We start from the raw sequence: 27,478 nt of genomic DNA on the forward strand, positions 1-27,478 counted from the left end.
AACCCATCAGAGGCCTTTCTGTGTGGACTTTGCATGTTCTCCGTGTGCCTGTGTGTGTTTTCTCCAGGTACTCTGGTTTCCTCCCACAGTCCAAAAACATGTATGTCAGGTTGATTGGTGACTCTAAATTGCCCATAGGAGTGAGTGTGAGTGTGTGAGGCTGTTTGTCTCTATGTGGCTCTGTGATGGACTGGGGACCTGTCCAGGGTGGACCCCTGCCTTTCACCCAAAGAGAGCTGGGATAGGCTCCAGCAGGTCCCTGGGACCCTGGTTAAGGACTAAGGGGGTCTAGATGATGGATGGATGGATAAAGCAGAACATGTATCTACAGTATGCACACATACTGACATGCAGGCCATGCCAGGGCTTCAACCACGTAATGTTTGTATTACATCCAGCTGACTTTTTACACTTTCTAATGCTTGTTACCTTCATCATCATTGACTCTCAACTACAACATTTCAACGCAGTTTATTTGCTCCAAGTTTATCCGGACCGTATTTAACCAGCAGCACCCGCAAGTGTTGAACTGAGGTTATTGCAGCTGTCTGCGTGTGATTCTGCCTTGATCCACGCGGTGGCGCTGTTTGACCAAATTCCATTTTCCGGACATTCGCGAACCGTAACGGAGAAACCCGAGTCGTGAACCCCGGAAGCTCCGTCGTTACTGGTCATTCGTCAGCCCTGTTGAGTGATGAGCTGCTGCGGGTTCGGCTGTGTTGTAGCTGGACTTTAGCTCAGACACGACTTCACTATGTGCTAAGGAGCTGGTCCCGCAGAAGACCCGGGCAGCATTGAGGTTTGTGGTTTCAGCGGCTTCTGATTTAGCACTCGTCGCTCGCACACAGCGTTAGCATGCTAGCTGTGTTAGCTGTCGGGTTTGTCTGATGTTAGTTAGCAAAGCCAGCGTGTCTGTGATTCAGTCACGACCTTTGCAGCTTCATCTGCGAGAAAACCCCACACCCATGCCTGCATCTTGTTGTTATGGTGGATTTACTATTATGACGAGCCCGACAGATGGCGGGTGATAAATCAGAAGGTGTTGGTTTGGCTCTAATCTCGGTCGTTCCTTCTAACTAACTCCACTAATCTGCTGTTTTGTGCTTCAGGTTGTAGTTTGTGTGAGAACAGAGGTCCTGGTGGTCTTTATAATCACTCCGGGGGTTTGGACAGGATCCATTTACCACCTCAGGGTCAAGTCAGTAGAGGAAAATCCGTGATTGCAGTGCGGACTATCTATTTGCAGTGTCACCACATTGCTGTGAACAGGAGGATGGGTGTGTGTCCTGGGAGTGAAAACCGAGCACTTGCAAAAATCCTGGGCACCATATAGTCTCATTCATCTGGGGAGGGAAGGCTGCTTTAGACAGACTCTGGTTTATACGCTCACATGCCAGTTTATTAGGGACGCCTGGCTAAGACTAATGTGGTTCTATGCTGTGTTCAAGATTAGTTTCACAGCTGTTTTAACTTTAGTTCTGTGGTTTGTAGTGCTGTTGTGCTGGATTCATTACTTGGTCCACCTGGGCTGCATGTACCTCGCAGATCTTTTACTAACTTGAAAACTGAGTGCGTGTGTGTTAATGCAAAGTTTTCTGTTTGTGTCTTTTTCAGGTGTCAGCCTGTATGTCACATTACATGTGCTCTTCACCCTGAACGCTGGTCCAGGAGGTTCTCACCACAGCATGCTATTGTGAAGAGGGAACATATTAGGTAGGCTGCCCCTTCGCTTGCTTGCCTCATGGTTTAAAAGAGTTGCATTCCTCATTTTGGCTTTGGCTAACAAGTGTTTCCACTGAGGCTGTGAGTATTAAGCAGTTGAAACTGTGTGATATACACAGACATACACATTTAGAACCCAGTTAAATGTTTTGTCATTTCTTGCCTGCAGATTTTTGTTGCAGAACAAATGTACAATGCCGATATGCAAATGAATTATTTACATTTATAGTAACAAATGTAGGAGGAAAAGCACAAAAAGTGTTAATCTGCCATTAATTACCATAAATGAAATGTGTGGGCACTGACTTGAGTGTGGACAGAACTGTTTATTTATTATAGATAAATAGTTATGATGAATGCCCATTTGAGTTTTAAACCAGATTAGTCAACCTCAGAGTTGTTTAATATGTCTAAATATAAATATCACATCACTTTATAATTAATGTTCACTTGTTGTTGGTGAAATTTTTTTTTTTTTTTTTTTTTAAGCTTTGTTTTTTGATAAGTCAAACTTCTGCTCCCTGGTTGTGAATGTTGTGGGTTGAATGTTTTCCAGATGAAAACCATGAATGTAACAGGTCATGTATTGATTCTGTTTGTAACATCAAGAGTTTTTTAGATTTCTTTGTTTTGTGTCAATATTCCCAACCAACGATGTCTTTATTTTTGTCTCTTAGTGTTTTCAGTAAAAATATTATGTTGGTTTTAGCTTTCGTCTATTGTTTCATCTAATTTTCTCTGGCTGCAGACACCAGCCCTTGCTGTGGCTTGGTATGTGGTGACTGCACAGTGATTTGAGCAGGATGACACTGAGGTAACTGCTGATTGTGTATGTCAGGGAGAAGAGACATAATGAGAGGGAGCTGTGCCCTCTGACTGGGAAGGGCAGACAGCTGCACATGCAGCTGGTGTGGCTTTAATGGACCTCCCTTTTATTGATCACAGAACAATCAATATGTCTTACACTGACCAGGAGTGTTTTTCTGCCCTCTTAAGGGCGATGCTAATTAGTTTTGTGTAATAGAAAATTAACACAGCATTTACTGTTGGTCATGTGTAGTAAACAACACTGTAGCTGAATAAATTTGTCATTTTACCAGAGGCACTCTTTGTCCAGCAATCACACACAACACTCAGGTCACATTCCTCCTCACATTGCTCTAATAATTCTTGGCATTTTTATTTACTCATCACATTTTTTCATGGCAGATTGGACACAGCTGCCCAGTGTAGTTACAACAAAGTGAATATGTGATGCAGGTTAATCATTTTCCAAGCTTTTGAGTCTTGACTCCTCATACATTTTGTCTTTTGTCATCAGTTTAACTAGTGATGCTTTTACCAAAGTGGGCTCAGTCATTTTGTTTGTTTTCTTCCTTTTCTTTCCTTCCAGCACTGATGCAGAGAAATATGCTTTTTATATAATGGCGTTTAAACTCAGACTAAATATGTCCAATAGTCATAGATCACCTTAATTTGTCCTTATCTCAGTCAGTTTGGGATGTCCATCATCATGTCAATATAAACAATGCAAGAGTGGATCATCTGGTTTATTTCTAAGGAGATTTCATATAAATAACAGAAGTTTATGGCAGATAACCTTAAATAAAACTCCATATGGCAGAAACATATTAAAGATTATTATTATGGAGCTTTTAGTCAGACAGTACCAATCATGGGAAAAAGTCCTCTAAGTACATCATTTTATCCTGAACACAAGTGTGAAAGTACACAGTGACAGCAAACGCTGAAATATTTACAAAGAAGCTCATAGTGTTTTCTTTTTCTAGTACTTCACACTGACTTCAGCATTTGTTTGCAAAATGTGAACTTTACAAAGCCAAGAAAAAGTCAGAGAACTCTATAGAAATCTGGTTATCTGCATCCATTAGTCATAAAATGTGATTTAACAAGTACAGACAAGCACAATGTGTTTAAGCTAATAAAACACAAAAAGTGTCTTCACTGAACACATTAACTGGAAAAGGGAAGTGAACCCTGAGATTTAGTAACTGGTTGAACCTCCTTTGCAGCAATAACCTCATACAGGCATTTTTATTATCTACTGCCGCCACCACCACCCATTCATTTCATTCATTGCGAAATTCAGTTGGTTAACACCACTACATAGTCATTTAGCAGATGTGCTTATGAAGCTCTATTCAAATGAGCTTACTGTTTTCCAAGGAAAAGAAAAGCAGTAAAGGAAGTAAACATGGCAGGCATCGAGTTAGATGGGGTCATCTAATTATCCATATACTTACTAAATGGATCAGTGATAAACAGTGAAATCGGCTGCTTTATAAATGCTGTGTCTGTTGTTTCTGACCACAAAAAAAGTGAGCTCCCCTGGAGAAGCACACTCCTGGTAACAAACGTTCCACAACAAACCCACAACGTTGGACTGAGTAAAGCACTGGAGACGGAAACTGCTGAGGAATAATTTAGCAACCATAGCTTATAACTGTCAGTAAGAAATAACTGCTGTGGCAGTTTTCAGCAAGACATGTCAACAGAGCATTCAGACAAACAATCTTATCTGTATTGATCTCATGAGCAAGGCACTCAATACAGTCTTTCCTTTCCTACACTTGTTATCCCTTATGATGGCATAATGAAAACAATAACTTTGCTTACTGTATAATCTCTTGACCTGCATTTAGTGCTTCTGTCCTTAGCTTTATCCTGTGAGAAACAAGCAGCCCCTGCTTTATCAAAATGGAGAAAGATGATTTAAAAAGAAAAAAAAAAAACTCCTGACATAGGAAGTATGGATGGGCTCAAAACTGGCTTAGTACCCCAATAATACAGGTTTAAAATCAGTGGCGTGTAACAGATTTAAGTGCTGGTTTTAAAATCAGATCTAATGTTTGATCAAAGTCTTTATTTTATAGCCAGCATGCTGTGTTTATTTGCACTGAAACACATAAGGTATCATTTTTTTGCAGTTGTGCAAAACAGAGTGACTGTGAACCAGTTACCACGAAACCACTGTGTGTCCTGAATAGTTTGATGTTTCATCTCATCCCCTTTGGCATTTCTCTGTTGCAAGCAATTTCAGCGACACCCACGGACAAAGGGAAGTTTTCAGATGCAAGCAGAAACAAACAGCAGCGTGATGTTTGGATGGCAGCCTGGTCAGTTTAAGACTGATGGTTTAGCTCTGCACCATCCATCTCACAGCAAATGTCTCTTTTGCTAAAAGGGTGCAGTTATTTGCCTCAAGTCACCACATCAGAGTCCAGCAGAATGCCACATTCAAATTTCAGTGAGCATCTCTACCTGTCAGCAAAGACAAGTCAGTAGTTTAGTATCGATTAAACAATGCATGATTTGAAAGCATATCAGTGTATGTGGGCTTGGTTGTCGGACTGTGTCATGAAGGTCGGTCACATTTAGTGGTTTTAACACGTTTGTGTCTTTCCTACCTGAGATGAATCTTATTGCCAGACACACTCTTGTTCAGTTAAATACGTAGTACACCCTGCTACAATGATTTCAATACCCAGACTCATTTTAGAGTCACTAAGGCAAAGGTTTGAGACTGCTTGTGATTTGAAAACTTTTGTTAAAGATACGTCTTGAGTTTTTCTGGGTGGTGTGCACGCTTATTTAGATAAGATGTCAAGTTCTGCCTTCTGTATAGTGAGGAGCACACTGATCTTAGTAGACATTAATTTGGGTCTGTTCTAAGTCCCCACAGAGAAAATCCACTTCCCCACACTAAATCGTCTCATCTTACTAAAGCGGTATCTGAGTTTTGAGGAGATGAATTAATGTTTTGATGAGATTTAAAAACTTGCAGTTGGTTTTTATGCTCCTGAAGTTCTCATTTAAACCAAAGGAACCTAAAATCACGTTGCTGAGATTTTGGAACTTTTTGTTTTATTGGTTTACTGTGTTTCATCGAAGTTTGCCGGCAGCAGGTAACTGGGTCTGCAGATTATTATTAGCCTGTATTCTTCGTGCACACATATTTCAGCTGCAGGATCAGTTTCCTAAAGGGGCCTGACCGGTCATTGATCTATCTTGAAGCCTCAGATGTAGTCTCTGGGGCTGGTTCTGCGTGTTCTCTTCTAACCTTGACGTGAATACAGAAGGTGAAATCTCCAATGACTTTTGTCTCATGTATTAACAGCAGCATGACTCAAAGGGCCCTGAGCTTAAAAAGCTGAGTCCAAGGTTGAGCCACCCTTGTTCATACATTTTCTTTGCCCCACTAGTGATGGAGCAGTGTAGATGGTGAGCTTCACTTAAGTTGTGTCTCTGTTGCTGTTTTCTTATTAGCTGTATGTACCTTGTTCAGTAGCCCTAAACTCTGTCCTGCTTCACATATTTTCTCTCTCCCCAGGGCAGGATGCAGTCTTCAAATCACCGACTGCGAGACATGGAGCAGCACCACCCGCTGCTGTCGGCAGGTGCAGATGTCGAGACAGGGAGCCTGGCAGCCGGCGTGATGGTTGGAGGTCCCCACGCTGGCCACACGGTGGGGAACCGCACACTGTGGTTCATTCAGGACAGCTGTGGTATGGTGTGTGCAACCATGACCTGGTTCCTGGTCCTGTACGCTGAATTCGTGGTGAACTTTGTCATGCTGCTGCCTGCCAAGAACTTCTGGTACTCACTACTGAACGGGGCCACCTTCAACTCCCTGGCTGTGCTTGCACTGGCCTCGCATCTGCGTACCATGTTGACTGACCCGGTAAGGATGTAAAAGAGAGTAAGACAGAGCTGCAGGCTGAGTGGAGAAAATAAAAGGATGTCATCAACTTTGTAGCTCCTTCAAATATGATCCAGAATTAATATTGCATTAGTTAACAGTTGTGTATTGTACAAGGTATCATCTTCAGTGCAGAGTCATTGATATGCAGCCTGAATAGAGATGGAGTCAGAAGTCACAGTGTGGCAGATGTTTTGATAGCGAGTGTTGCAGCACAGGCAGGAGACACTGATGTAATCTGGGACTCTGTGTGAGGCCGTTCACTGTGAGACCCTTTAGTTTAGGGACGTGTTATTGTGCCCATCAAAATGTGTTTTTAGTTAAACTGTTTAATTGATGCCAGAAACTTTTTAACTCTTGTATGATATCAGCCCTTGAGATATTTCCACACTGTCATTTCATAGATTTTCCTACTGTAAAAATCAAACATAAGTGCCACAGGGATTATCCTGCACTTTGTTACTGATATTTTGTGAATTCAGCCAGTTCATGCTACAGGAGGTTGCAGGTCAAATGCTGTTGGTGCTGCTGCAACACTGACTCAGAGAAACTGGATGTGTGATAACAGCCCTGCTGGTGCTTTCTAGCCCAGCAGCACAGCCTTAACAGTTGCTCCATTTCAAAGCCCAAAATAGTACACAGAAGATTTGTGCAGTAGTGTGGCAAACTGGGATTCCAACTGAGCTTTGAAGGTGTTTATTTGGGCATCCCTTTTAGTGACGGTTACTTTTACACTGATCACGATTCAGTCGTGTAATGGGTGTATTGTATGTTCCCAGAACAGAGACTGCTTTAGTTAAAACATCTCATATCTGGTCTGCATTGTGCAAAGAAATGTCTTGTAGAGTCAGTGTTGGCTGTAAATTCAGTCCCAGTCAAACAGCTGGTGCTACCTAAGAACAGCATGTACCAGTAGTGTTCGCACTTTTCACAAGCCTAGCAATATGAAAACCTATGCAATTTATGCTGCTTGTCCCAAGACACACAGTTTGCCTTCTGTAAGTCTGTAGCACAAAGAATTTATCCAGACCTTCAAAATAAACAGCATTTGTCTTTGACTTAGGGTGCAGTTCCTAAGGGCAACGCCACCAAAGAGTACATGGAGAGCTTACAGCTGAAGCCTGGTGAGGTAATCTACAAATGCCCAAAGTGCTGCAGCATCAAGCCTGAGAGAGCACACCACTGCAGGTCAGTACAGTTGCTGTGTGCAGAATTACACTGCAAAATGCTCCTTTACCTCACTTTTTCCAAATCTGTTTTTAAAAACAACACTATGCATGTGTTTTGTGCAGACAGGAACAGTGTAGATGATGAGATTAGTGTCACACATTCACTTTTTCTCTCTCCTTCCTGCAGTATTTGTAAAAGATGCATCCGGAAGATGGATCACCACTGTCCCTGGGTCAATAATTGTGTGGGAGAGAAGAATCAGAGATTTTTTGTTCTTTTCACTGTAAGTGAATAGAGTGCTCAGAGTCTTTATGAGTCTTTATTTTAGCAAAGTTAGAAATCCACGTTTGGTTTCAAACTGACTTAAATTAAAATTCCTGTACCATGTTGTAAATTGCTCATGTTAACCAGCTGAGGTTCACAGCTCTGCAGTGATGTAGAGCACAGCAGACACAGACCTGCATGAAATATGCTCTGATCACCAGTTGTGACTCCCTTGACAACATCAGCACTTTTTTTACAGGCTCCATATGCTGACTGGGGCTTTTTGGAGGAAACATAAAGCTGTCATGTATGGCTAAGCAGTACAAGGGCACGTGTGCTGTGGTGTTTTAGGTTTTTCAAATCAAATGTAATTTACAAGGCGTTAAAGTTTGGCTATGAATGAGAATTTAAGAAACTTCATTGACACGGTACATACAAATGAATATGGTGTCATAAGGGAGGATTCATTTCAACGTTTTGCCTTTACTTTCAGTTTTTGTCAATACCTTCCTCTTTTCTGTTGTCCTCACCAGATGTACATAGCCCTGATTTCTGCCCATGCCCTGGGCCTCAGTGGTATGCACTTCTTCACCTGTATTAAAGTGCAGTGGAACGGTAAGGCCTCATGTTTTGCAGCCTCAACTTTTATGAGTCCGAGCCAGAAATACAAGCCCACAGTGGAATAAGGTTGTGGTTTAAGTGAAAAAATACTCAAACTGTTAATCAAGTGATTGAAACTGCTTAGAGAGAGCAGAGTGGTAAAAGAATCAGCTTGTTAGCCCATTAAGAAAAGCTGCTCTGCAAAGGTTGTTGAGGTAGTGTAGCACAAGCATCACAGAGATGCCATTGATCTTTTCCTGATCCCATCTGGGATTCTATAGGAATGAACCAGAAAAGATAATATTGTATTTTACAGGATGTGACTGAAACCAATTAGTTTTCCATATTAAACAGTATTCCAGACTACTAGAGCAGACGCACAGTGGCACAGTCGCAAATCTTTTTTGTGTGTTGATTTACTTTTCCATCCTCTTTCCAGCAGCACACATTAGAGCTACTGTGTGCACATCAGTCTATTCTTAGGTCAGGCGCAGGACTGCAGCATCGGAAAAAACCACGATGAGGGAATCCACACACTGGTTGCTTAGCTTTGACTTTAACAAGTAATATGGCAGTAGTTTCCTTGTTGGCCCAGTTTGTCGGGTTTTACCCAGTTATCTTTTTTTAACTGAAAAAGAGGAACATGAGCCTTTGGAAAAAAGTTTTGTTATTTTATCTGGGGTTTCATTTTACATTTCAGCCATTCAGCCTTTCTACTTCTCTCCCTGTGACCAGAGTGCAGTGACTTCTCCCCAGGGGTGTCTGTGCTGCTCCTGATCTTCCTCTGCCTTGAAGCCATTCTCTTCCTCACTTTCACTGCTGTAATGTTTGGTACCCAGATCCACTCCATCTGCAACGATGAGACGGTCAGTATTCACTGCGCCCCACCAGCTCTGTGCGTGGCAGGGAAGGTCCCTGTACAATGAGGGCATCTCTGAAAACGATGAACTGTAGTCCTGATAAATACTCTTGCCTGTATGTGTAGTGTGTAATCAGTTTCTTAGGAGATCAATATGATTCTCTCAGGTTGTCTCCAATGCTTTTTCCTATTTGAATTCTGAGCCAAAGCAAACAGATACCTTAAAGAGGAGTCTTTCATTTACCGACGGCTTTGAATGTCTTGCAGGAGATTGAACGTCTAAAAAATGAGAAGCCCACATGGGAGCGTCGCATGAGATGGGATGGAATGAAAACTGTATTCGGAGGTCCACCGTCCCTGCTGTGGTGCAATCCATTCACAGGCCTGCGTCTGCGGCGGCTGTTGCTGTTGACCCAAGGTCGTCGCGGCGGGTCTGAGTTTTCTGTCTGAGAGCAGAGCAGACTGTTGCAGTTTGCCTGCACTTGATTGTATTTAAAGCAAGAATGCTTGTATGCCCTCCTTGGCCAGGAATAAGCTGGACATCTGCTCCCTGAGCCTGTCGTTCTCGTGTGGGTGACAGGGAGACAGGCTGCTCCAGTGGGACCCTGTGCATCACAACCACTGAAAGTTTATACTCTCTCTCACATGCTGATGTAGACCCAGCACCTATGGTCTACACGAGTATGCTGACACCGTTTCTAACATGAGCAGCTTTTTGGTTTGTTTGTGTGTTTTTAGGTAAAGCATGCAGTATGTAAATCAAGTGATTCTTGAATTCCTTGTGAGACTGTCCAAGGTGCGCTTTGAACTCAGCTAATGCACCTTCAGTACACAGCTTCAGCTGTTTCTCTGCTGCACACATGAGATTCAAGATTTGTTTTTTTTCTGAGGGGTATTGACTACATATCTTTGGACCCAGTGACAAGAGAACCTAATAGGAAATGCTTGAAACTGGACCCAGACAAGGGAATCAGTCAAGGACATGCACTACTTACATGGCACTTGAGAAGAAGCTTGAATATAGAGCACAGTGGACATCAGAGATGGAAGTGTACTCCTTTGATTTGCATGTATAACAGCTCAATCAGTCAGTATCTCAGCCAGAAAATGGGGCTGTCATTATCTTCAAAATGAATGAACAGGCTACTGTGAACACAAGCCTCATTTTTATTCAGAGGACCAAGTGGCTTTTCCTATCTGTTCATCTCCATCAGTTTTTTCATCCTTGGGCTGAAATAGTTTTTCTCTGGCCAGTAGAAATCACTCTTCTTCTCTAACCACAGTGGCGTCTCTGTGGAGATGACTATTGTTATTCTGAATCTTCATTTGATTAAAAAAAAATCCTAGTTTTGTATTAGTTGTATATATTTTTAATTCCACCAGTCCTTCATGCTGTCTCTGTCTCGGTTTTTACAAACAGTGAACCCCCAAAACACGTATATGCCCCATATGCTCCGTAAGGCAGTGGTTCAGGTTTAACACCTGAGTCACTGCCAAGTGTGAATCCTTTTACTCATACACGGGAAAATGGAGGCTACTACTGTGTCTGGTGGAAATCCACATGGAAGAACAGTTGCCTAGGACTTCATGGCATTTAAACCAAGCAAAATGACCTCACAAACTCCCAAGACAGCCTCAAAGTCTCAAACATTGTGGCTATGCATGATCCCTGGCCCCCATGCAGTGCAACATTTTGAAAAGGACAACTTTAGATGCTAGCACCACCTCCTTTGGCTTGTACTGCTCCACAGAGCCAAGCTTCATTGTGCTGAAAGCCTGTAGAATTAACAAGGAGCTGTTTGCTGAAAGACGCTGAGGTGCCAGGCTCTCTATACAAGCTTTAATACTGAGTATAGTCTCGGGGAACTCAGCAGATGCTTGGGTGGCCTTTTCTGCTTCACTCCAGAAATGCCAGATCTGTAACATCTAGGGGCAGGACAGTAGCAGATATTTACCCAGTGTTTTTACAATACACACCCATGCCTTTTGAAATCATTCAATCAAGTAAAATGATCATCTTAATTGATTTTTGTAATCATTACCATATTTATAAAGATGTTTTCACATTTTTTGACAACTTGTCTCTTATTCTTACTTTGCATAATTAATGGGACCTGTTTGCTATGATAAATGTGGCTTTGAATTTGAATTAAGCATTTAGGATTTAAAGTCCTGATGGACTGGGATTATCAAAGTTTTGTCAGTTCTCCAAGTCCTGTTTTTACCATGTGTTGGACAGAATACTGCTGTTTGTTCTCATCTGTGGTTGGAAGGAACCATCCCTCCAGTGTTTACACTAAATATCTGATGATAGCTGACACTCCAGCTACATTTTTAGAAACATGCTGTTATTAGAATGTAGAATGTATTCTAGTTTGGGATTATGTGACACAGCACTGAAAGCCAGTCGATATCAGGGGATTTTATTAATGCTGGCATCTGATTCGCACCCTATTCTGCTGGACTGCATCACCTCAGCAACAGTTTTCTGGAGAATATCTCTCACATATAAAACTGTCATACTTTCTCTGTATTGAGCAATTCCCTTACCCAGACATGCGCAGTATAATTTTTCATTAATGAGAAGCAAAACAAGTGAAAGTTAGGCCAACCAGGCAGGGTTAAAATTCCTAGACACATGTATAAATGAAAGACTGTAAGACTTCTCAGAAAACTTATGTAAAAATTTATGCTGTGGTTTTGCAAATGCACAAATATCTTGTTAATCAAGCAAAAGCTGAAAATAGTTGCAAGTAAAACTTGCATCCAGGACAAACACAAAATTCCATTATAATACAAATGAGTATCTCCACTAATAGACTACAAAACCTGTACTTGAATTTGTAGCAGAATATCAGTGCTAAGTATGATGCAACAAATATTTGAGCTAAAATATTAACATCTGTTGCTGGTATGATTTGGGTAAAACATGTTAGATATAAGTATTTCACAACAGTATTCATGTCTAAACACAGATGCTGTAATCATAATAACATCAAATTGGGGCACTTACAGGGTATGTAACATTACATTCAGGCTCAGCAACAGAAAATGTGTTTGTTTTTTTTTTTGAAGAGTTACCCACTAATTGTATTTTGAACCTTTTTCCATTCACTGCTGTATAACATTGAAAAAATGAATACACAACTGGGAAGAGAAATGTATTATGATGTGCAAAGTTGTGTAAACCCAAATAACACTATTCTGTTAAAGGTTTATCTCTCACTACTGTGTGCAGAAAATCTAGGATGAGTATTTTGTGATGTATAGCGATGACAGAGGATGGATGTTTATTTACAGATTTACCATTAACATTGCCATGAACAACTGAGAAAACTTTGTTTTCTGCTCTCCTGAAATAATGTTTCTTGAAAAACAATTGTCCTTTATAAACAAATTATAAACGTTACTATTAATATATAAATAGGATGTTGTATTCAGGTTTTTTTTTATTAATGTGTCATAATCTTCTAATGTCTTATATCTTTAATGTCATTCTTTTACATAATAAACTTGATTAAATTAAAGCTGTAGCTTGTGATTTTCCAGCATTAGTTTTGTGGATGACAGAAAGGGATATGGACTTTACACTGATTTAACATGCTGCAGTTGTGGGCATAGGACATCTTTCCAATGACAAAATGCAGCATCCCTCATTAGACAGACATGACTAAAAGAAGATGTTGAATACAAACATGCATGAAAATGTAAACAAGGCAACAATTTCAATACTGAAACATCAAAATGAAAACATGAAGTGTCTATATTCGATTAGATTCTTTGTCATTGATATTACAGAGGTGTGCTGGCAGTGGAAAGTTAACAAACCTGAAAACCTGCCAGATACGTGTAATTATTTAGAATAAGATAAATATCTTCATAAATGGGAAACACATAGGCACAACGCATGGATGAACAAAACCTTTAAGTTTCAAATCAGACATATTTAGCACAACTTTAATGGTGACACTGCTGCAGTCCAGTAGGGGGCAGTGCAATGTTTATGTCTGCTGTGAGAGCTGGCCATGAGGCCAGCAAAGAAGAATCGACCTCCAGTTTTTACCTCTGATTTGTTTGTCAGGCTGCATTAATGCTAACGTTTGTTCCTTTGATTTAGATTGCCATATGCTGATTTTTTTATCCTAACTGGACGTGTCATTCGTGTAGATTACATTATTAGAACTGTGACTTTAGAGATAGACAACTAAAATTAACCCTTTAGCCTGACAAGCATAATCTGGGAATAGGAACACCGTTCTGCATATATTTCCGCCCCGTCACCAAGGAAACGGTTGTTCCCTTCCGTTTCCGTTAACATGGTGGAAAATGGCGGCAACAGAAACAGTAAACAACGTCCCTACTGATGTGGAGTCCATTGTTAACCGCTGGGTCGTGGACTATTACATGTTTGTGGCGGTCGAGTTTTTTAAAAATGCGCGATATGAGGACTTCTGTGCCATTAGAGATGTACTTAATAGTAAGTAACAAACTGCTGCCCAGTTTCGTGGTGATCACACGTCCAGCTACACTTTCTGCGGCTAATTTCTGTGCTAAGTAGCTAACGTTAAGACACTTTTATGGTGATGCTAAGGCTAAGGTTAGCTGAGTTGTTCTGTCTTTTCATAGTTAATTATTAATAAATGGTTTCACTGAATATGTCGTAGTTGTTATTTTAAGACGCACATCTATACGTATTCTACATACATGTATTGTTTTTTTGTTTTTGTTGTTAAATAACAGCTGTCTTGTTACAGGTGCCTTACTCCTTCCTTTGGACTCAACTGACGTTATGCCAGCAAAGATCCGTGTTTTGCAGTTTCTCTCCCGGATAAATGACGGCGAAAATCTCGGTGAGATAAACATTAATGCATTCATCAATAACACACAATGCTATGTAACTTAATAGGACTTAATTTTGCAGCATCTATGAATACAGTTTTCTGTACGTCCCATGTCAGAAAGCAAAAACAAAAATACGTGAATAAAGTTAATTGTTATGATGAGCAATAAATCACAATCATAATGGACAGCTGAAAATGCTACACTAGCATAGGACACAGTAGGACACATAAGCATAAAAGGAGTGTCTTATCTTTAAAAATAGAGTAGAGTTTTAGTTGATCTTTGTAAGTTTTTTATCACACAAAAGCTACTTGGAATAACCAAATAGGATGACCAACAGGCGCTCAGTGCATGTGACATAATATCTAGTTTTGCTAGGACATAGTGACCAAGAACTACAGTGAATATTGCTTTATCTTTGTCTGTAGATCTGTCGTTTGATTTTGACCTGTCAGTTACTCCTTTGGAATCAGCCTTAATTTTGCTGGAAAACATGAGAGAGGAAGGCAGTGTTCAACAGCAGGATTTTGAGAGTGTATCCAATGTGATTAAAGAGATGGTAAGTGTTTTTATGTCAGGGTTTCGTTTTGTTTTTTTATTTTGACATGAATAAACTGATATATACAAATGCCCTTCATTGTTAAGTCAAATAATAGAGTTTGAATTATGAGGCTGGAACTGCATCCTGAACATTCAAATGATCCTGTACAAGTGAATACATGAGCTTATTCTACCTGAGTTACATCTTGGTTTTCATGAATTTTAATCAGATTTGATTTAACAATTTTTTTTGTCTTTAGATCGTAAGGATTTTCATTAAGAACAGTGAATTTGAAAAGGCAAAAGAGGCACTGAACAAACACTTTCCCAGGCCAATGGTTGGCAAGGTAAGTTCACAAGCTAAAACGTCATGCTCGGTTAATCATATTATCATTTAACTTGCTTTCTGTTGACCATCACATTAATATTAATTCATGATTTACGGAAACTGGGTTAAAGTGATGCATGTTGATGTATAGTCATTGATCATAAAGACCGTGCATTGTTGCAGAAGTTGGTGTGCTGCTTGTTATTTAGCAGGAAGGGTGGGGAAATTTGTATAAATGAGGCTGGGTGGTGTATGTTGTGGCAGGTATGATTCTAAATCTCTATGAGCCTATAATAATAATAATACTAATAATAATAAAAAAATAGCACCAGGTTGTAGAGATGTGCTAAACTTGGATAAGTTTTCCCAACTTTCATTCTGTGCAAGAACTAACTCTAAGGTTCATCTGAGGCTCAAAATGCAGCTCACATGTTCTGTGTCTTACTAAACATGTCTGTTCTCTGTAGAAAGCTATTTTCATGGGACTCATTAGGCAGAAGAATAACAAGCATGAACTCGTTGAGCAAATAAATTTTCAACAGTTCAAAGAGGAGATGTTGGCCTTTTGTCAGAAGCTCTGCTCCTTCAGTGTCCCCTTCCTCCACAAGGTATGGATGCTATGCTATGTATTAAACACAGGATGAAGGCTCATAGTAGTAGCTTCTGTGTAAATGTGGTATTTCAGCCACATGGGAATAACTGATTATTAACGGTTTTGTGTTTTTTCTTTGTACATATGTACCAGGCTGCAAAAAACCTTATTGATAACGGATTTACAGAGCGAGACAACATAGCAGCTGGATGTGATGAACAGGATGATGAACCACATGAGCCTGGCCCGTCCTCTAGTCTGCAAACGAGCACCAGCCACAAGTCTGTACCACAGTAGGCTCACCACTGCTGTTGAAATACAAAATTCACCAAAGCACTATGGTCATAATGTGAAGGTTATTGTTTGGTAGGATTAGCGGAAACAATAAGTAAGCCAATAAGACTCTTTCCTCTTCTAATCTTCTGATTTCTTAACAGGACAGTCATCTTATTCTCTGGCCTAATAACCCTCTCCTCTCTCTTTTTCCATTTCCAGTAAACATACATTTATCACAAAGCGCAGGCTGGAGGCAGTCTGGAAGGCTTTGGCTCCAGGGTCAGATCAGAAAACAATTACTCAGCTGGAGGAAGAAGCAGAGAGAGAGGAGCAGACAAGAAAAGATCCTTCCTTTCATCCTTCACCTACTTCTAAGAACAGCAACCATCAGGACTGTTTTGCAGAGGGTGGGCTGTGTCAGAGAGACCCAGCCAGCCCCATGGAAGCTTCCCCAGCAGACCAGCCACAACAAACAGATGCTGTTCCTCAAATACAAGGAAATACACTTTCAAAGAAATCCTCCGTGCTCAAGAAAAAGCGGCTGTATACTCCAAAACTGGTGGACGAGCTGGACAGCAAGGACAGCTCAGAGGACACAGCAGCCTCTCAGGAACTGGAGACTGAAGGGAGAACAGTAGAGTCCACAAAGTTATCCAACAAAACAGACCATTGCCCAGTAACATACATTGAAGTTTCCAGACCTGTACGGAAGCATCCCAGACGAGCCAGCAAAACTTCCTGCAGGTATAAAATTAAGAAAAAAAAAGTTCTTATTTTACTAACTTTTTGAATTTTCTTTGGAAGTTGCTTTTAAATGATGTGGTTCAAGAATATTAAGTGACAATTGTATTGAGAGCTGGAACACATTACAAACTGTATTTGTAATCCTGAGTATTGCACATAGCCATTAGACTTATAGAATATTATGAAGAATTTATTTATTTTGAAAACTGCCAAACACGTCACTATTGAAGTCAAGATAGAACAATCTATCTTTTTAGTTAAAACAGGTCTCTCCTTTTGTGGTTAATGTTTGACTTAACTCACTTTATGCAGAAACTCCAATTCCCATCAGTCATCAACCATGGAGGAGGATGTACAAGGAACCTGCTCCTCCGAAGTCCCAGTGCAGAGACCATATAAAAAACAGACCACCAGTTCTCTCAGCAAGCAAGTGCAATTGCAATTGCATTCATTGTTGTATTGTCAGTTTATTGTTTGAGGGGTGAAAGAGTTTGATATTTTCTTGTATTTCTGCAGGGATCCAGGTAATGAAGATATATCAGATTCTTCATCAGGGAGTCCACCCACTCGGATCCGTCCTGATCCTGTGCCTCAGAAGAGCTCCACTCCTGAAAAGGACTCCACTCCTGAAAAGGACTCCACTCGACCCAAATGGCTCACCTCTTCGAAATGGTTAGTAAAGACTAGGTGGTAGTTTCAATCCAACATACTTAAAAAAAAAAAAAAAAAAAAAAAAGTTTTCACAGCTGTTTTATTAGTTAGTGTAGAAATTCTGAAGAGAAAGTGCTCTGGTTAACAGGAGACATCTGTTCAATGAGGCAAAGGAGAGTAAGGAGACCTGGAGTGATGAAGAGTCAGATCTTAACTCCACAAAGGACAACAGTAATGTTTCATCAAATATCTGCTTCTAATCAAACCTAATTGTGACAGTTATGTTTACATTGTTCGTGTGGTAAGATATTTTTTGTTTTTCCAAAGGATCAAATGGGAGCTCCATTTTGAATGTAGGCCATAAGAAAAAGGTAAGCAAAACAAGACTAATACTCATGATTCAAAGATGTAGTAACTAATCTGTGGTGTATGTTGAGTAAAGATAATCTGTTTTTAATACTTTGGTTGGTTACTTTCTGTGTTTTGTTTATGATGTACTGATTTGCAATCAGTCTGCCACTTTGAGATGTCAGCTGATGAAAGCACCACACAGGCATACCTGAGATCAGCCACTAGCATTACCATACAACCATACCATACTTCTGTGTTGCAGAAGTGGACTGCGAAGGAGACGCAGAATTTGAAAGAGGGAGTTAAAAGATTTGGAGAGGGCAACTGGAGTAAGATAAAGGCATATTACCACTTCACCGATCGGACAAACGTCAACCTTAAAGACAGATGGAGGACGATGAAGAAGTTAAACATGGTCTGAGGTTTGAGAAACGCTCAAGTGGATTTGTTGCAACTCGATGGATGAGGTTATACAATTGACAGTTTCATACTTTGTCTGGGTTTTTGAATGATTGATTTTCCTGTTCTGATGAGTTTGTTTTTCCTCAGCCATCATAACATAGTGTTTGTTTCTAAAAGCATCATGTTTGATCATAACTTCACAACACTTCTTCATTCAGTATATTTTTAGAGTTTAAGTTGTAACTTTAGTGTCTCTGTTATTGTAATGGTGTGCAGTAACTGTATCTTCACTGTGGCCTATATGCAGTAACTGGCTCATCAACATAAATAAAAGCAGGGACACTGGATTTATTTGAAAGATGACTTTTAGAGAACAAGAACACAAAAGCATTATTTCACTCGAACCCAGTGAAGGTGAATATGGTAAATTTCTGTGCCAAGGGAATCATGTAGATGGTAGATAAACAGAATCCCATTTTGAGGCAATAGAGGAGTCTTTGTTTCGGTTCCTCAATGGCATTGGAAATGTAGGCCAGTTGTAATACCTGTTTTTAAGGTGCCCTTGGACCAGGCACTTAGACAAACCATTTCACTGACAAGAACACCAGCTGAGTTTCAGTTGTTGGTTAAAAAAGGGGAATTAGATAGTCCACTTGTTTATGCATCTTTATGTTAACGTGTCTTCATTCCTAATGAACTCTCCCACGTCAGCCTGGTGGAACACTACAATGGACATGGGGTCCACTCGCCGGCACTCTTGTGTAGACTTGGCTGCAACTCCAAAACCCTGAGAAATAAAAGACATCTGGCTCAGAAATTTAGTCACATCTACACTATGTACACAGAGGTACCCAACCATGTAAGCAAGTCTTACCAGGGGCACGTCAGCCATGGAGTAGACCACAACTCCTTGGTATTGCATTGTGTTCTCTGTGATTCTCCCGAGTCCAGATTTTAGCACATGGTTCCCATAGAGGAAAGACTGCTCTGCTCCAGGTTTAACCCATACCTTGAACTGATGACATGACAAATCTTCAGATTATTCATTCATGCACATCTAACTTTATTGATGTCAGAAATTACATGTTCTAATTAAAAAAATTGTTTTGTGTGCTATAATTACATCCTGCTAAACAAATTCTCAGCACAAATCTTTATGACTAAAGGCAGGCACCTCAGAGAGTCTGCTACATTTTAAATGGATAAAACTGCCATTCTGTCCATCAATCTACATGGACCATTCATCTCTGGTGAGAAGCATGATGCTACCCCCACTATGTTTCACTGCTGGGATGGTAATAATCTGACTTTTATCGAAAGTGTCTTGCCACTCTTCCATAAAGGTCTAGTTGGTGGAGAGCTGCTAACTCTTGCTCTGATCTAGACCTCACCACAAATGCAATGCAAATACTGGCACTTTATAAACAAGTGTGTCCCATTTAAAACAATATTTAGTCAGGTTGTATGCATCTCAAGGATCGTTAAACCAAAGGGGATATAACAGTGTAGACTAGTGAGCAAAGTAGCAGCTGTATCTTTCCCAATCAGAAGTATTACTGTGGCAATATTAATTATTTCATGTCATTATGTCAGAGCCAGCATAACATTTCTAGAAGACAATTTGTTGTTGTATTGATATTTAACATTACTATTCCACCAAGCCTTAAACTACTTATGCAGTTCATTCAGGAAGTATACAGACCCTCTTCACTTTTATCAGTTTTCTTATGTTGCAGCCTGAAACTACAATTGTCAGCAACAGGGACTGGGAGACTGGTCAGGGCTGGGGGAAAGCTGAATGGATCAAAGTACATAGATATCCAGCGCTCAGGACCTCGGACTGGGCCGAAGGTCCACCTTCCAACATAACAACGGCCCTAAGCACACAGCCAAGACAGCACAGGAGTGGTTTAGGGGCCAGAGCCCTGACTTGAACCACGTGAAACATCTCTGGAAAGACCTGAAAATAGCTGTCCACCCACAGTCCACATCCAACCTGACTGAGGTTGAGAAGATTTGAAAAGAAGAATGATAGAAAATCCCCCAGTCCCAGTGTGCAAAGCTTGTTGTATCATACCCCAAAATGCAATTGTTGCCAAAGGTGGTTCAACTAAGTACTTAGTATGGTGTCTGAAACCTATGTAAATGTGATCATTTTCAGTTTTTTCTTTAATAAATTTACAGACATTCCTAAAATTCTGTTTTCACTTTGTCATTATGTGACACTGAGTGTAGATTATTTTAAAGGTCTGAATACTTCCTGAATGCACTGTACATGCCCTTTACAACACAACTGAGAAGTGACATATGCCACTGATCCAAAAAGGAGATTTGTTTGACCTCTACAGTACAGCACATGTCTCAGATTCAAGAACGTGCACAGAGCATGTCATTGACTAAATGTCTGAACTGGACCAGGTCCTGCATCATCTCCTCTCTAAAATCCGGTCCAAGAGCCCAGGACAGACACACGGATGTAAATAGGGAAGGCAAGCACAGTCACCTTTGCATAGGGCGCCAGGTAATCCAGAGCCGTGATGTGCAGGCGGAACTTCTTGGTTTTTGTGAACTTTCCAAAACATGTTCCCACTGACACGAGCTTGTCCCGGGAAATATTTGTGGCCAATTTAAGAATTTTCTCACTATGGAAGAGGAAAAACTGTGACACATGAATCGATGCAGTAAAACAGATAACAGAGTATTTGTGTTCATGTGTCGTGGATTACCTCATGTAGTACACACGGTCATTGTGCAGCCTGAAACAGTAGGAACCGTCAGGTCGGTCCACTAGAAGCTTTATGTTCTCCCCGATGCTGAAACAAACAGGTAGCACGCTAACACACATGCAGCTGGTCCAATGGGAATATTCGAGGATTAAAACGTCACTTACTATTTCGATAACTTCTCAAACATCGCCTTGGTTTCTTCATCTGTTAGTGGCCTCATCCTGAGTATTTTAAAAACTGTATTTATCGGCGAGTATGGAAGAGCGTGTCCTGTGAAAACGTGGGTCAACACGGAAGTCGTCACACTTGAAAACGGAAGTCCGTTGACGTTATCAGTGAGCACAGTTCCTGGTAATTTTTTTTTTTTACTTTCAGTCGACCGTCGGCTTTTACTCCGGCTAACCGTTCGCCATTTGGTAAGTTTATTCAGAGAAAATTATACGAGCCCGCCGGCAGACAGTTATGGGAACGTTATTGTGTTTTACATTTTGGTTCAAGTCGCATTTAGTTAGCCCGGTGAGCTAGCTGTCAGCACAGAAAACACGGAGCTAGTTAGCGTTAGCCTGCGAGCTAACTCTGTTAGCAGCCAACAAGGCTAACGGCGGTCCGGCTCAGTCCAAATCAAACCCAAACGCTGGCATGGGTCGGTAACTGCACGGGGCTTTACCGGCTGTGGTTTTAGCTCTTCACCCGCCGTGTGACCAGTCTGTGCCGCCGCGGTGCGAAGTTACATAACATTTGTTTGTAAATAGCGCTTAGGTTCGTGTAATCCGAGATTAGGAGCAGAGTAACTCATCCCTCCGGTATTCAACCAGTCACTAACATCAAACTCCTGTGCTGTGGGTGACTGTCAGCTCATAATGTGATGCAGCTGCACAGACACGGGCTCAAATTAGGAAACGAGCCCTTTGCGTTTGACAAATCATTTGATCGTCCTGTCTGAATGCATAATCCCGCATCCTGTTTTCCCCTGATGCTGTGAATTTACATTCAGCAAAAACCTGTGCAGTCACTAGCATGACACATTTGGAAAAGTGTCATATTGTGAAATGTGGTCACATGCATTAGGAATAAGTTTGGTGTTTGAAAGCTTTTCTGTTGTTGTGCGTGTTGTCTAATTTGTGACCCACCAGCACTCCTCCTAACACTTAGGACTTGGCTGTCTTTAATGAAGACTGTCTGACTCATGTCTCACACTATGGCTCACACTATGGGCTATATAGGAGCCATGTAACTTCACTCTCAGGCAGATATTTTCAGCCATTTGGTCAGTCAGTGCTTCACATTTTCTGTTCCTGTAAGTAACGACTAGGTTAAGGTCATTTCTGCTTCAGGATGTTAATAGATAAATTGATGCCAATCAGTGGACATGGCGGTCCAAGGTAGGAATGAAAGAGGCCAGAAGAGATTACCTGCAACAAAAAGTGAAACCTACACACCCTGTTTTAATAGCAAGTGACTGATCAGGATTCCAAATTAAAACCCAAGAGTACATGCTGACCCAGTTTCTCTGTTTTTGCAGTTTTACCCACAGACTCTTACAGCATGGTAGAATACTTACTTATTTTGTATCTGTACAACTTATTTCCTCCGAACTCAACCTTTAACCTTTACCTTCTCAATACCAGAAATGTGAATGGAGTAGTTGTGTGGTGTGAAAATCTTTCTCAAAATTGCCATTGTCTGATTTTTTTTAAACAACCTTGACAAGTGATCCATCACACAGTTTGACTTTTTTTTTTTTTTTTTTTTTTTTTTTTTTTTTTTTTAACACTGAATGAGATGAGACGGAAAATTGTTTTTCGTAAGGGGAACTGTATGTACACTGTTGTGCTCTAGAAATGTAGGTTTGACCTCATTTGCTCTAAGAGCGTATACATAATGCACAGCCATGACTATAATGACTGATTTGGGAATATATTTTCAGCGACTAAAAAGGAGTGCGCTGCCCTGCTTTGGGAAAACAGTTCTCGTGCCAACGGTTTACCCAGGAGAAACCAGTGGCGTGTGTCTGTCTTCAGTTTCCGGTGTGTTTGTGGCTCTGCTAACGCTGAACAGGAAGACGGAGACAGAGGAACGTCTGCAGTGACAGAGGAAACTGCTGTGGCTTCAACGTTGGCCTCAGAATGACTGAGTTCTGGGTTTGCTTCAGCTGCTGCATTGCAGAGCAGCCACAACCTGTAAGTGACAAACTTTGAAGACAAACTGGTTTACTCCCTTCTTAAATTAGCACCCTTGTTTAGATAGGAAGGCAGTATGATGTGCTTATGATGGGAAGTTGGTCAATAAACAGAGCAATTAATAAACAGCTGACTGAAAAAGCTTCCATTTTATTGAACATTTAACCCTTGTGTGCTGATCATATTTTTGTATTTGTGGGTCTGGTGGACCCGCTGCATTTTTTGGGTTTTTAATTAAACACAGTCAAACAAGTTTATGGGAAAATACTCAGATGTTTACTTCATCCCAATTACAAGCAATATAAACAGCATAAATGGTACATATTTGCCCTTTACCCTAGAAATGGGGTCCCACAGACCCAAACATCATACAAGGGTTAGAAATATTTCACATTCATTATTCTGGGATATAGATGAAAAAAGCTGCTGTTGACCTCTTCTCCATCCTCACTGCTTAGTTGCCATACCTTAGAGATATGTAGAACAATTATACTAGTGATGTTTAGGTTTAAAGAAAGTGTATGTTGCACGTGTTTTCAGAAACGGCGACGACGGATCGATCGTTCCATGATCGGCGAGCCAACAAACTTTGTTCACACCACACATGTAGGCTCAGGGGACATGGGCCTGGGACTGGCATCGGTAGGTTTTGGTCCTCTTTTCTGAATATTTATTGTACAGCCAACAGTTGTGTGTTGCTCGTAGAAGTTTTCAGTTCAATAACATTGACCCTCAATGTTTATAGGTGGACCTCGTTCAGGCCCAGATGAAATCTAAAGGGGGCTACGCACACGGAGGGTCTGAAGGTTCTCAGTTGTAACGAGGTGAGTGTTTCATCCCTTCGTGTCACTGACACTCAGCCAGAGAATTTCAGTTCCTCACAGCCACACAAGCCCTGCTGGTTTATGTAATAGTCAAATGGGTGTTTGTGTTGGTAAAAGGTAGTTTGTTTTGAAGGGAAAACTTCAATTCCCTACTGATTGCACATGCAAAACTGTGGTTAAAATATGCAAAAATGCTCTTTAGTAATATTTAGCAGAACAAAATAGCTTAAACTCAAATGAGCAACTTGCTGCATGTTATGGCTTAATTTACAGTGTTCGTTCTTCTTTTTGATGAGCTGGAACATAATAAGTCATAACCTGAAGTATTATTTAGGCTCTGTGCAATTCAAGCTTCTACCCTGTAGCTTCGCTGATGTTGGTGAGAAAGGGGGAAATAAAATCCTGAAATTTGAAGACAGTTCCTGGTGACAACCTGACTCCACCAATGCTGTGTCATAATAAATGATGGGAAACTGTGCTCACACACAATAGTGAGCTTGTCTCATGTTGTGTGACTTTAAACAGGAAACTGGTAAAATAGCACACAGCATATCTGTACTCTACAATAATTTTATTAGGGGAATTCATTGCTTAATGAAAGAATTAATATCCTCCTTCCTCATGTTTAGCTTTGTTCAGCTGATATCCACTTCCATTTTTCTTTATGACTCATGACATGTCGGTAAAACAGGGGATTGTTGTTTTTTTAACTCTGGAGGTTTGGTTTTGCATTTTTGTGACGTGGGTCTGGTTTGGGCGGTAGCGTGGCTTTTTGCTGCCCTCAGGAGACTACTTTAAGCTGCACCATGCCCTGAACATGGTCATGTTTTAATTTCAGATCCTCTTATTCTAAAAGAATCTGAACACATTCAGTCCAACAGTATCAAACATTTTTGAAAAGAAAAAAGACAAAAAATGTCATATACCTCTCCAAACTTTGATCAGCTCAGATCGGCTCAGATTTGATGGTAAAATTTACACATATCTGACTTTACGGCAGCATTTGTGAACCTAATGCTTATTCCACTTATTTTCCCTCCACAGCCCTTCACAGTCTTGTGGAAACTACTGTTGTTCATATGAGGAAGCATTTTCAAAAAGCAGTCGTCTGTAATGGATGCAGGACCAAAAGATGAAACTACTGCTTTTCCATAATGTTGTGTATATATATTTTTTATTTTCCATTCCTTTTTTTTTTTTAATGAAGCACTGCTATCCATTTGCTGCCATACTGTTGCACTGTAAAGACTAAATGTTAAGAGTAGATAAGAGGGTTTAGAAAGCTCATAAATCTCAGACGTATGCTTGTGTGTATGCATGAGGAAAGTATTTCTGAAAAATATTTTCTGTTGTAGCCCATTTGGATGCCTGTATTTATTATCTGATTTGTAAACGGACCTCATGGTGGCTGGGCCACGCTGGAGATTAGGAACCTTCAGTTTCCTTCTTTATTCTCAGAGGTTTATCAGAGGACAGGTAGCAGGTAGTGAGGCAAAATGTACATGTTCATTGTCTTATCCTGAGAAATACTCATTCTCTGAGTTGCTTTCAGGGTTGAAGATTGCTGTTTTATAACACACTTGAAATGCGTAGAGTACACTGGACCATACATTGTACACTCACACTTGCTTAGGAATTTTGCATTGATTTCAGCTGGGTTTTTTTTTTTTTATATTCCTACAGATTGAATCATATAGAATTTTAATAAACTATGACCTTCATAATCTGCCTTCTGAAGTCATGGTCATCATTTTATTTTACTAGGGTGCTTTGTACTGAGCTTAGTGGTTCCAAGAAGGTTCATATTTTTATATGCGTTCTCTGCTTACAACACGTTCACCAGCAGGAGGTTAGGAAGTAAACTTGGAAATAGCCAAATTCCTGCTGCAAAGAAATATGGGTTAGGGTTAACTGTTATATCATCATATGCTTTTGTCAGGACAGTTTGTGTTACATACTGTGTCTTGTCATGAATTATTGTTTGGCAGAGGTGGAGGTCTCAGCTTGTTTCTCACTCAGACTAATCTGACCCATGTTTGCAGCAGTGTTTGTGGTGATGTTGCTTCAGTGTTAGAAGCTGTTTCCATGTGACGCCAACATTGTTCTGTCAGAAACATTTAAAGTATTAACCTGCTTTGTCATTCGCTATTGACATTAAATGAAGTTATTCCCAGTTTTTCTGCTCATGCAAAGTTTTGCCACCATTTTCAAGCTCATGTGTTTTATACATGTTTCTTCTGGCTGGGGTAAATGAATGAGCTCTTATTGTACTGGTTGTCAGTTATGTTGGTGATCAGACTCTAGTTAATGTCCCTTTTTATTGACTGGCTGGTACCATGTGTCTTTGCTCAGTACTGTCATGTGTAATCCAAATTTCTGAACCAGGCTCCAGTGAAAATATAAATTTGAAAAATTGGTGGCCTGCTTTTTTTTTTGTTTTTGTTTTTTAAATGCACGTGATTGATTGTCATCCATTTTCACCATATGAGCCAACATCAGAATGTGGTTGTATTGTAAGGTCAAACAAACGTGTAGATTTGGTGTTAAAAGAGTACTCTTGTGAAATAATTTATGATTCAGGAATCTACTGACTGGTACAGGCAACATGAAATACATGGAATATTATTTACAACTTTAAAAGTGTTGGTAACCACTTTACCAACACACATTTACAGATGTAATAATGTGATTCATTAGGCCAAGACATTGTCACAGAGCCCCAGTGTCCCTGTTGAAGTGTTTCTGTAGTAATTCCTGTGTAAAAGAAAAAAAAGCCCCACATATGTGTAGTATCGTTTTTTTTCTGCCTCCGGGCTAAATGCTGTGCTATGTGCAGACATAAGGGCACTGCAGTACATTGTGTAACCAGGAGGCTGTGCCAGTGGACTGGTTGAATGTGACTCTAAAAATGTGTTTCCTCTTGGGATTCCCCAGTCACAGGACTTATTTTAACATGATACTGTAAATACGTAACATAAAAGTAATGGATCCATGGTTTATATGTTTCAGGGTCATAAATAGTTTTGCTTTTCTGTAAAACATTGCAGGGAAGAATCAGAGCAGCGTTTTTTTTCTCAGGATCTGCTGATATGTAGTTCCCACTTGGGAATGTCATCTGTCTTTTCTTGCATTTTTCAGAGTAAACAATGCGAAATAAAAGTTATTGTTGATGTTTGACCAACTGCGTGTTCCATGTTTTCACTTGAGACCAAACACACTCATCTGTGAGGTGACAGAGATAGTGGCTCATTCAGCTAGAAAAGGGCCAAGTGGCAAAAAAATAGACTAACCAATAATTGTATTTGTCATATAAAAGTGCAAGAGTCAAAACTAGAATATTTCTGTCTGAAATGTTGAGTATAATTAGAGCAACAACAAATTAAAGTACTCAAAGTATCTCAGTACTGTACTTCCTGAAAAAATATTTTCCACTAATATTTTATCTAGATGACAAATTGTTCCTCATTAGACATTTAGCAAGAAAAGTACAGGTGTGTTTAAAGGCTGTGTTGCTTTCAGGCGTGTCCAGTTCTCAGCTGTGGTGTTGTGCTTGGCACTACTGGAATGATGACACTTAAGAGTTTTTGTAGTCCGATGTCAGATTATTTTAACTGAACCAGGGATTGTGTGTTTATCATGCGTTTATTTATTATTTACTACTATACTATTTCACACATACAGGGCTTG

General features: G+C 40.3%; 4 protein-coding genes across 5 annotated transcripts; 3 read left to right on the forward strand and 1 right to left on the reverse strand.

The window, feature by feature from the left end:
• The first annotated feature begins 655 nt into the window (after positions 1–655).
• zdhhc7 (zDHHC palmitoyltransferase 7) lies at positions 656–12,862 on the forward strand. Its single transcript, XM_026333801.1, has 8 exons — positions 656–799; positions 1,615–1,713; positions 6,074–6,424; positions 7,506–7,630; positions 7,799–7,895; positions 8,410–8,491; positions 9,212–9,342; positions 9,603–12,862. The coding sequence occupies exons 3-8, from the start codon at positions 6,080–6,082 to the stop codon at positions 9,783–9,785; spliced, it is 963 nt and encodes a 320-aa protein (XP_026189586.1). The 5' UTR covers positions 656–799; positions 1,615–1,713; positions 6,074–6,079; the 3' UTR covers positions 9,786–12,862.
• A 789-nt stretch (positions 12,863–13,651) lies between these two features.
• terfa (telomeric repeat binding factor a) lies at positions 13,652–18,408 on the forward strand. 2 transcript variants are annotated; one of them, XM_026333792.1, is made up of 12 exons: positions 13,652–13,812; positions 14,090–14,185; positions 14,606–14,736; positions 14,978–15,064; positions 15,513–15,653; positions 15,791–15,930; positions 16,133–16,657; positions 16,970–17,083; positions 17,174–17,329; positions 17,457–17,539; positions 17,636–17,679; positions 17,922–18,408. In XM_026333792.1, the coding sequence occupies exons 1-12, from the start codon at positions 13,662–13,664 to the stop codon at positions 18,078–18,080; spliced, it is 1,827 nt and encodes a 608-aa protein (XP_026189577.1). In that variant the 5' UTR covers positions 13,652–13,661; the 3' UTR covers positions 18,081–18,408. The 2 variants fall into 2 exon arrangements, with proteins under 2 accessions (XP_026189577.1, XP_026189578.1); XM_026333793.1 differs by having other exon boundaries at positions 15,791–15,918.
• Positions 18,390–21,574, reverse strand: nip7 (NIP7 nucleolar pre-rRNA processing protein). The gene is made up of 5 exons (XM_026333794.2): positions 20,952–21,574; positions 20,788–20,874; positions 20,565–20,703; positions 18,936–19,076; positions 18,390–18,848 (listed from the first exon to the last, which is right to left on the reverse strand). The coding sequence occupies exons 1-5, from the start codon at positions 21,005–21,007 to the stop codon at positions 18,729–18,731; spliced, it is 543 nt and encodes a 180-aa protein (XP_026189579.1). The 5' UTR covers positions 21,008–21,574; the 3' UTR covers positions 18,390–18,728.
• Positions 21,123–26,972, forward strand: cdc42se2 (CDC42 small effector 2). The gene is made up of 5 exons (XM_026333795.2): positions 21,123–21,203; positions 22,715–22,967; positions 23,508–23,609; positions 23,713–23,791; positions 24,836–26,972. Exons 2-4 carry the CDS (start codon positions 22,914–22,916, stop codon positions 23,785–23,787), a joined length of 231 nt encoding a protein of 76 aa, XP_026189580.1. The 5' UTR covers positions 21,123–21,203; positions 22,715–22,913; the 3' UTR covers positions 23,788–23,791; positions 24,836–26,972.
• The last annotated feature ends 506 nt before the right edge of the window (positions 26,973–27,478 follow it).

The sequence above is a fragment of the Mastacembelus armatus genome, unplaced genomic scaffold (assembly GCF_900324485.2).
Source record: "Mastacembelus armatus unplaced genomic scaffold, fMasArm1.2, whole genome shotgun sequence".
In the NCBI taxonomy this organism is placed as follows: domain Eukaryota; kingdom Metazoa; phylum Chordata; class Actinopteri; order Synbranchiformes; family Mastacembelidae; genus Mastacembelus; species Mastacembelus armatus.

Excerpts from the sequence above, each read along its gene's own strand:
- zdhhc7 (XM_026333801.1), top strand. The coding sequence starts at position 6,080 with ATGCAGTCTTCAAATCACCGACTGCGAGACATGGAGCAGCACCACCCG. Across the intron at positions 7,631-7,798 it reads GAGAGAGCACACCACTGCAG|TATTTGTAAAAGATGCATCC; the intron begins GTCAGTACAGTT and ends TCCTTCCTGCAG. Across the intron at positions 8,492-9,211 it reads TATTAAAGTGCAGTGGAACG|AGTGCAGTGACTTCTCCCCA; the intron begins GTAAGGCCTCAT and ends CCCTGTGACCAG.
- terfa (XM_026333792.1), top strand. The coding sequence starts at position 13,662 with ATGGCGGCAACAGAAACAGTAAACAACGTCCCTACTGATGTGGAGTCC. Across the intron at positions 15,931-16,132 it reads AGCCACAAGTCTGTACCACA|TAAACATACATTTATCACAA; the intron begins GTAGGCTCACCA and ends TTCCATTTCCAG. Across the intron at positions 17,084-17,173 it reads ACCACCAGTTCTCTCAGCAA|GGATCCAGGTAATGAAGATA; the intron begins GCAAGTGCAATT and ends GTATTTCTGCAG.
- nip7 (XM_026333794.2), bottom strand. The coding sequence starts at position 21,007 with ATGAGGCCACTAACAGATGAAGAAACCAAGGCGATGTTTGAGAAGTTA. Across the intron at positions 20,875-20,951 it reads TTTGAGAAGTTATCGAAATA|CATCGGGGAGAACATAAAGC; the intron begins GTAAGTGACGTT and ends TGTTTGTTTCAG. Across the intron at positions 20,704-20,787 it reads GACCGTGTGTACTACATGAG|TGAGAAAATTCTTAAATTGG; the intron begins GTAATCCACGAC and ends CCTCTTCCATAG.
- cdc42se2 (XM_026333795.2), top strand. The coding sequence starts at position 22,914 with ATGACTGAGTTCTGGGTTTGCTTCAGCTGCTGCATTGCAGAGCAGCCA. Across the intron at positions 22,968-23,507 it reads TTGCAGAGCAGCCACAACCT|AAACGGCGACGACGGATCGA; the intron begins GTAAGTGACAAA and ends ACGTGTTTTCAG. Across the intron at positions 23,610-23,712 it reads TGGGCCTGGGACTGGCATCG|GTGGACCTCGTTCAGGCCCA; the intron begins GTAGGTTTTGGT and ends CAATGTTTATAG.